This window comes from Vidua chalybeata, chromosome 1, assembly GCF_026979565.1.
Source record: "Vidua chalybeata isolate OUT-0048 chromosome 1, bVidCha1 merged haplotype, whole genome shotgun sequence".
NCBI lineage: Eukaryota > Metazoa > Chordata > Aves > Passeriformes > Viduidae > Vidua > Vidua chalybeata.
Genome location: NC_071530.1, coordinates 151697302 through 151706549, shown reverse-complemented (window position 1 = coordinate 151706549; position 9248 = coordinate 151697302). Strand labels below are relative to the sequence as shown.

The 9248-nt window shown below is 50.9% G+C and overlaps 1 protein-coding gene across 1 annotated transcript; it reads left to right on the top strand.

Moving 5' to 3' along the window:
- On the top strand, nucleotides 1–2274 carry MAFA (MAF bZIP transcription factor A). Its single transcript, XM_053947008.1, has one exon. It carries the CDS (start codon nucleotides 2–4, stop codon nucleotides 866–868), a length of 867 nt encoding a protein of 288 aa, XP_053802983.1. The 5' UTR covers nucleotide 1; the 3' UTR covers nucleotides 869–2274.
- The last annotated feature ends 6974 nt before the right edge of the window (nucleotides 2275–9248 follow it).

Sequence of the window (9248 nt, the reverse complement as noted above, 5' to 3'; positions counted from 1 at the left end):
GATGGCCTCGGAGCTGGCCATGAGCGCGGAGCTGCCCACGAGCCCCCTCGCCATCGAGTACGTGAACGATTTCGACCTGATGAAGTTCGAGGTGAAGAAGGAGCCGGCGGAGGCGGAGCGGCTGTGCCACCGTCTGCCCGCCGGGTCCCTGTCGTCCACCCCGCTCAGCACGCCCTGCTCCTCCGTGCCTTCCTCGCCCAGCTTCTGCGCTCCCAGCCCCGGCGGGCAACCGGCCCCCGGCCCCCCGGCTACCACCGCCGCTTCCCTGGGCTCCAAACAGCAGCTGGAGGAGCTGTACTGGATGTCGGGTTACCAGCATCACCTCAACCCCGAAGCTCTCAACCTGACGCCGGAGGACGCGGTGGAGGCGTTGATCGGTGCCCCTCACCATCATCATCATCACCACCAAGGGTACGAGCCCTTCCGACCTCAACCCTTCGGGGGTGAGGAGCTGCCGCCGGCCGCCCATCACCATCCCGGCCATCACCATCATCATCACCACCACCTACGCCTGGAGGACCGGTTCTCCGACGATCAGCTGGTGAGTATGTCCGTGCGGGAGCTGAACCGGCAGCTGCGGGGCTTCAGCAAGGAGGAGGTGATCCGCCTCAAGCAGAAGAGGAGGACCTTGAAGAACCGGGGCTACGCTCAATCCTGCCGCTACAAGCGGGTCCAGCAACGGCACATCTTGGAGAACGAGAAATGCCAACTGCAGAGCCAGGTGGAGCAGCTCAAGCAGGAGGTGACCCGCTTGGCCAAGGAAAGGGATCTGTACAAAGAAAAATATGAGAAGTTGGCCGGCCGGGGCTTCCCGCGGGAGCCCTCCCCATCCGCCGCCCCGAAAGCCACCGCTGACTTCTTCATGTGAGCCGGGCTGGTGGGATGGGGTGGGATCCCCTTTTTGTTTTTTTTTTTTCCTCATGCGGGGAGAGCAAACCCACCGCTTATATTTAAAAAGAAAAAAAAAAAATAATATTATTAAGTCCCCACTGAAATTTTGGGGAGGGGAAGTTGAACTCTTTCCCTCCAACCACGCACCCACCCATCGGGACTCGGGGTGGGGGGTCCCGGGGTGGGGGAGTGGGGGGCAGCCCTGCATGCGGGACGTGTACGGCCACCCGCCCCCCTTCCCGGGAGCATCAGCGCCATCCAGGTGGCTTCTCCCCACCTTTTCCTGTGGGTTTTCCCCTCCATTGGGATTTTTATTCTTCGAGGGATCCCCACGAATCGGCCGGGGGGTCCCCGGCAGCGCTGCGCCCTGCCCGGCCCCTCCGCCCACCCCCCATTCCCGGCCGGCAAACCTGAGCCACATTTAACTTATTCACCTTTGTAAATATGTAGAAAATTAGTTCGTTTTTGCCTTTTTTTTTCTTTTTTTTTTTTTTTTTTCCTTGAGCCTATATTTTGCTTGGTGATTTACGAGAAAAAGAAAACGAACCAAAAAAAAAAAAAAAAAAAAGAAAAACCAACAAAAAAACCCTAAAATCCTTTAGAAAAGAGAAAAAAAATTACACGAGTCTTAAAAGTTTGTATGTAATAGCATGCAAATAATATCCGAGTTAATTTAACGATGTTGGGAAGAAGCCGAATGCACTATATACAGGAATCAATTGGGTGAAATAATACTGTTTTATAGAGATTTAAAATTATCTATGCTCTTAAAAATAGTGGGGAGGGGCGGGAGGGGAAGAGGTAACAATTTTAGGGTGACCTGAAAGGCAATATAGTAATATATGGACTGCAAACGGTTGGCTGCTATCTCACTATGCACCAGATTTATTTATTAACCCTCGGGAAACGGAAAATCTTATTTTAACCTCGATGTTTGGAGAAAAAAAAAAAAAAAACAGACGGCAAGAAAATGCACATTATTTGTTGTGGAAACAAGAGGGAAAAAAAAGGATTAAGAATTTGTGCAATCATTGGAGCGAAAGCGGGACCGATCCTGCGCGGAGGAGCGGGGCGGGTTTGTTTGTTTTTTCTTTTTTAAACGGGTTGCTTATTTAAAAAAGGAGAAAAAAAAATTAAAAAAAACAAATTTTGGGGGGAAACAAAAGGGTCCTGCGGACAAAGCGAGCTTGGGAGACTGGTGCATTTTAGGGACTGATCGTGCGAAGCGTTTTTAACGACCTGTTGTTTCGATTTGTGACGGTTTTAATGATGTTGCATCAAGATAAAAACTTATATTCAACTAGAGCCTGGGTCGGGTTTTCTCTCAACTTTTGGGGTGTCCTGCAGCAGCGGGGTTTTGTTTGGGGGTTGTTTATTCTTCCCTTTGATTCCCGGTGCTGATGCAAAACCTTCCCCAAGCTCCTGCTGAGATAAGTCCGGTGTTGAGCGTCGCCTCTGGCTTTTCACTTTTCCTGCCTTTTTTTTGTTTTGTTTTTTTTTTTTTTTTTCAGCCGGGTTCTGGGTGTTTTTGGTTTTCTTTCCCGGCTGGAGGGTCCTGGAGACCTTCATCCCTACAGCTGCTGGAAATTCACCGGATCCAGTTTGGTTCCAGCTTGTCCGACACCATCCCGATGAGCCACTGGCTTGATTTTCAACGGTAATAAATTATTTTTCTTTCTTCTTTTGGCTTCTCCCTTCTTGAATTTTTAATTTAAAAAGGACCCCTTAACAAACCAAGCCCACACCTTCCCTAATCCAAGCTTTTGGGCTGGTGTTTTACTGAGATTTTGGGGGTTTTGGGGACTGTTTTTAAGGATATTTCTCCCTTTGCCGCAAACCTCAAGCGCAGCTGCAGCTTTTCCCGGACTCAGCGGGACAAATTCCAACACAACCCTTGGTATAACATATTTTGTGGACATTTTATGTGCTTTTTTAAATATTGAGGTGTATTTTCTGTCCTGTATTTTTGCTCAGGCTCGGCCGTGGCAGGTCCCCAAGCTGTGGCGTGTTCTCTCCTGCCGCTTCCATAAATCTCTGCTGTGCTCATGTAACCTCCTGGCTTTTCCTTGGATTTGTGGGGTGCCTGCAACTCCACAACCCTCTGGTCTTGCCTTTTCTGCACCCCCAAACCTCACTCCCCTTTTTCTTCATCTTTTTCCAGCTTTTTGGTGTCTTATTGTGTGACCAGAGGGTTTTTGAGCAGCCTGAGCTCAGCTCAATATCGGACTTGGATTTTGGGATCGGAGCTGGGATGCAAAGAGGGACATTTGTCCCAGGGCTGGACAAAAAGGGGGGTTTGGAAGGTGGGGGATTCACCCCTTATTCCTTTATTTATTTAGATCTGGGGAAACTTTGCAAACCTGGCTCTAAATAAAATTATCCCGTACAGCCGCTTGCGGGACATCGCGTCCTCGAATTTTTTGGAGGTGAATCACAGCTTCCTGGTGGGTTATTCCCTAATTTTCCTCCCAATATCCCTTTCTCTTGGCAGTTTTTTTTTTTGGTGGGGGGAGAACACATCCAGCTGCCTGGTCATGACCAAATAAGAATTTGGGGAGGAAAAGGTGTTTGGGGCTGGTACCTTCCCCAAACCAGCCTGGGGATCTCAGTCCCCGCTGTCTAAATCCTCACTCCCGGATCTTTCCGTGATCCCCATTCTGTGTGGGCACATCCTGGGGGTCATTGCCCCTTTTCCCAGCTGCGCTGGGGCTGGCTGGGAAAGCAGAGCTGACTTTGGGGTCTGTGTGGGGTTTTGTGGGAGCGCTGTGCCATGGGGTGTCACCCCAGGACGCAGCGCGGTGCCCGTGAGGTGACTGCGATTGTCTCCTGCTCCGGAATCCTTTCCCCACTTCCATGGCAGAGCGAAGGCATCAATTTAGGATTCCAAATTTTCCCCTTTGCCCTCTCCTTTTAGTTTTATTTTGGGATGCAACAACCTGGGAAAGAGCCCAGATTAGTTTGGCAATCCAGGTATTATCCCTTCCTCTTTATCCCAAAGGGGTCTCCAATTCCGTGTGCCACTGTGATTTATTTTTTTAGTTCCCCACTGATTTTTTTTTTCCCCAAACCATCCTTGAAATCCCCTACGAGCTGGAGCAGGACTCAGGGTGTTGCTGCCACCCATTAATGTTGGTCCTCCATGGGGGACCCCGTCCCACAGGTTTTTTTGGGAGATTTGAGGGTGGAATTGCACCCTTCTGCCCCATCATCCTGACTTTCTCCGTGCTCCTGAAGCTCCCTGCTTTCTGGGATTTGGCTTTGCTGAATAAATAATAAAAACTAAAGTGGTTTAAGCCTAAATTTGGCTGGTTTATGACTCGTCTCCTTTTTGGGGCTGAGCTTCCCCTGCACCCCGGGCACTTGGGTGAGTCTGGGTGGTCCCTGCTTGGGTCTGCAGCTTTTTTTGGGATGGCTGCAATATTTGCAGGATCATGTGTGTGCATTCCAAGCGTGTTGGCACATGTTTTGGGATGGGGATGTGGCAGGACAGGGTCATGTGTCACCCGTGTGCCGCAGGACTGCGGACCTCCGCAGGTGCCACCATGTCTGCTGCAGGAGGACGTGTGGCGTTTGGGGTCACTCTGACCCGGTTTCAAGGCTTTTCCCGCATTTTTCCTGATCCCTGAGTGGGACTGGAGCCTCCTTCTCCATCTTCCTGCTGCTTTTTGGGGTCTGCATGGGGTTGCAGCAGGACCTCAGGAGCCCACGCTGTCCCTCCTGTGAGGATCTGCAGTCCCTCCCTCATCCCTGGGCATCTCCTGCATCCTCAGCTCTATCCTCAGCCTTTTCCAGGGGTGGAAACAGCAGCCCAATCCAAAAGGATGCTCCAAGGGCTGCCTGAAACTTGGGACAGGGACAAGCCCTGGGGGTCCTCTTCATGTCCCCCTCCTGCAGAGTTCCTTAACCCCATTTCCAAGCCTTACTTGCCTGTTGAAGACACCGTGGGCATCGCTGAGCTGGGAAATGGCTGGAATTCCTCCAGCTTCCCAGCCCGTGGGTTTTCCACGGGGCAGAGGGGTGATTTTGGGGGGTGCTCACCCCCAAACACAGCAGTACCCTGGAGCACCTTATCCATGGATGCTCGGGATTGGGCACAGCCCCTGGCAAAGTCCCCTTGGAGTGGTGCAGGGTGGTCCGTGCCGCCTCCAAGCAGGAATTACCGGGATCGCTGGAATCGGGCGGAAAACCACAAGAAGATGATCAATGCAGCATCTCCAAAGTGCCCCTCACTCCTTCCTCCTCAGTTATTGATGCTCCCACCCCACAGGTTTGTCCCAAAACTGCTCCGGTGTTCACACAAATCCTGACATCTCTGCAAATCCTGACATCTCCATAAGGTGAGAACTCCAGTCCTGGAGTGGAAGCAGGTTGGGCTGCTGGGCATGGAGGAATCATTTAAAAAGCAGAAATTAATTCAAATCTCAGCCAAATTAATCCTGGACAAAAAAAAAAAATCTTGGATTTGGCTCCGAGCTCAGGGCTGAGCCACTGTGAGCAGAGTCTGGGCTTGGTTTGGAGCTGGAATTTTTTGGCTCGAGCGGATCTTTATATTCTGGCTCGGCCAGAGTTGGATTTTGCACATTCCCTCCTTTCCGTGCTCTGTGTCTGCCTACTTCCTCAATATTCCCGCATCCCTGGGGACACAAACACTGCCCTGCCCATACTATATAAAAATATATTTATATAAAATAAATGTATCTCCATTTATCACCTTGGTAGAACAGAGCTCTGCCATGGCATCATGGCTTTGGCACTGCACGGCTCATCCTGATGGCTGGAATTTTTTCCAGCTCTCTGCCTTACCCTAGCCAGCACATCCCAGTTCCACTGATGTCATCCCTAAACTCAGCAGGAAGTGAGGTCCTTCCCGAAATCCAGGACATGGAAAACCCCCCTGCATAACATGTACAGCACCACAGCTGGGATTTTATCCCAAATTCCTTGGGTTTGGGTGGGTTTGCATCACCCAGGGGTGCTGCTGCTGCTGTGGGAATTGGGATGCAGGTAGTTGGAGCCAAAATATGGGTGTGGGATGCAGGAGGAGGGATATGGGATACAGGAGGTGGGACGCAGGATGCACAGATGCAGGACATCAGATGTGGGATGGAGGTAGTAGGATGCAGGGTATGGATGTGGGATAGGGGATGCAGGGATGCAGGGCACTGGATGTGGGATGGAGGTAGTGGGATTCAGGATATGGGATACAGGAGGTAGGATGGAGGAAGTAGGATGCAGGATTTAGGATGTGGGATGTCGGGTGTGAGGATACAGGACACTGGGTGTGGGATGTAGTTACTGGGATGCAGGGGGTGGGATGTGGGATTCAGGTATTGGGATGAAGGATATGGGATGCAGGATGCAAGGATACAGGATTTATCATTGGCTGTGAGATGCAGGTGGTGCGATATAGGGTACAGGATACAAGGACGGAGAATATTGGATGTGGGATGCAGGATGTGGGATAAAGGACACGACAAATAGGATGTGAGAACTGGGATACAGGATATGGGGCACAGGAGATGGGATATGGAATGTGGCATATGGGATGCTCCCCACAGCAAGGGGATGGATGTCACTGCCCCTTGATCCAGGAGGAAAGGGAAGCTCTGGATTGTGAGGATCAAGAAGGAGCCTGGCGCTGCCCAGCCCACCCTTCCCTGACCGGATAAACTCCATCGAGGATGCAACACCAGCAAATCCCAGGAAATCCAGCTCATACCCATCACTGCCTGTGTGTGTGCAGGTGGTGGGATAAAGCAGGTAGGATAGGGGACGCAAGCTGTGGGATGCAGGATGCACATCCATGTGTGTGCAGGGAGAACAGCTCACTGCCAAGTGGGAAACATTCCAGGACAGCGTCACTCCTCAGATCCGGACGTGATCAGATCCTGCCAGCCAATGCCCTTTGCTATCTCAGCTGTCTGGGAAGTGCAGCTTTCCTTGGAATCACCATCCCCAGTGTCTGGGAATGCCCTTGTTCCCCTCTCCATCCCCATAACTCCGTAGCCCTCCTTGCCAAGCTCCCAATTAAATCATCAGCTCAGTGTTTAATTACCCACACCATGAAACCCAAAGGTTTCCTGGGTTTTCACTCCCCTCTAATCCTTCCTTTCCATGGATGAGCATGGAGGAAAAGCAGAGGGAGCATCTTCCCACCCCCACCAGGTTATTTATTCATGGAAAAGGCCGACGTTGGAGCGCGGCTCCGGAACAGCCTTGGCAGCTGGCGGCTCCCTGGGAGCTGTAATTTGCACAAGCAAAAATAAACTAATTGTTATTTTCCATTTACATAAAGGGAAGGGAAGAGAGGTTGGAAGAGAAGGGGAAGAAGGCCGGGAATGCAAAGGGAATGTGCTACCAACCACTTCTGGGAGAGCGGTGCCAAAGTACCGGCTCATTCCCTGCTCCCGTGGGGCTCATCCTGCCTGTCTGGTTGCTGGAGGAGTTGAAATTTATGGAAATGATGGTACTGGACCATCATCTTCCTCACCACAGAGCCAGGGCCCACTTCCAGAGGTGTGAAGCCCATCCCAATGAAAGTGCAACGCAACAGGAGAGAGAGGACAACCATTTCCAGCAGCTGGATGGGAGGAAAAACCTGTTGTTGTCAGGACAGATTTGAGGGATGGATGGAGATTTATTTGGAGATTTCACTTTGGCCGTGGTGTGTGGATCCAAAGGAAGGGCCTGGGCATAGAATCATAGAATGTTTTGGGTTGGGAGCGAACTTAAAGATCATCCAGTCCCAACCTCCTGCCATGGTCAGGGACACCTTCCACTATCCCAGGTTGCTCCAAGCCCTGTCCAACCTGGCCTTGGACTCTTCCAGGGATGGGCCAGCCGCAGCTTTTCTGGGAAACCTGTGGCAGGGCCTCCCCACCCTCCCAGGGAAGAATTTCTTCCCCATATCCCATCTAACCCTGACCTCTGGCAGTGGGAAACCTCAGATCTTTGAGACTTTAACTCTTTTCTCAAGTGACTGTTGCTGAAGGGCACCTGGTGGGGATGTGTTTGCGGATCTGGGCTTTGGATGGAAGTGGGAGTGAGGATAAACAGCAGAGGGGGATGGGAGTGCTCCTCTCTCATAAACTCTGTGCAGCCCAAGGATTTCTTGGACCAGGGAGGAAGAAGAGGTTTCCCAGAGAGGCTGTGGATTCCCCATTCCTGAAAGTGTCCAAAGCCAAATTGGATGTGGTTGGAGAAACCTGATCTAGTGGAAGGCGTCCCTGCCCATGGCAAAATGGTTGGAACAAGATGATCTTTAAGGTCCATTCCAACCCAAGCCATTCCAACAATTTTATGAGGAACACATCCACGACCTCATGCATTGGATGAAGTGGAGACTGGAGATGCTGTTGCCAGCAGCATCAGGATGGGAGAGACCCCTTCCATGCTGCCACATCTTGGGAACCTTTGTCATAACACTTGGAACGAGACGTCGTGGGCGTTTAATTCCGATTTACGCCGACAGGTCCTGTCTGTTAATTAAATATCCATTGATTGTTCGGAGAACACTTCCTTGGGTTTATCGTGTTTCTCCGAGACAAATCAAATTGCCACGTCATTAACTTCCAGCTCTCCAATCCATACATAATTACTGCCTTATTAATACCTCCGAGTTACGAGGAAGTTTGAGGCAATTAATATTTGTGGGATAGTTTGTATCAAGTTAATTCCGTCAGGGTTATGTTAATAATGCGGACATCTAATAAGCTGGATAATTAACGTCTTTCTCGTTAGCATCTTCTCAGGTGCCAGTTAAATGTCAGGCCAGGCTTTGTGGCCGGGCTGTATTTAATTAAACTCGTTATTACAGAGGGATTCATGGCTGTTACATGTGAACAGAGCCAGGTAGGAGCAGCACGTGATTCCTGCCCTGCCTGGGCTTTGGATGCAAAATGGGTTTGGGGATGGGTTGGAAATGGGATTTAGGGGCTGTTCCAAGGCTGGACACAGGAGAGCTTTTGCTTCGCAGGAGCATCAGGATATGGTCCAGGTCAGTGTTGTTCCATCTTGCTTGACTCAGAGCAGGGTTTGGATTTAAGGGATGTTCTTCCAAGAAAGGGGAAAACACCATGGGCTTCCTGATGTGGACATGATTAGTGGAGTGGGGAAAGTGCTGGGAGCATCTGTGACCACATTCCCCAGCAAGCCCAAAATGGTCCAAAACCTATCCCTGTGAAAATTCAAGGAAATTTTAGGCTCAGCTTTAGCCCAGAATTGAAGCTTTGGGTTGGGTTTCTTCCTGAGCCAGCAGGAGTTTTTCCAGTGCACCCCAGCCCTGGGATCATCTCACTCCATGCTGCTTCCCTGGGGTTTTCCTGCTGCCTCATCCCTGGAGCCGGCGCCACGGAGTT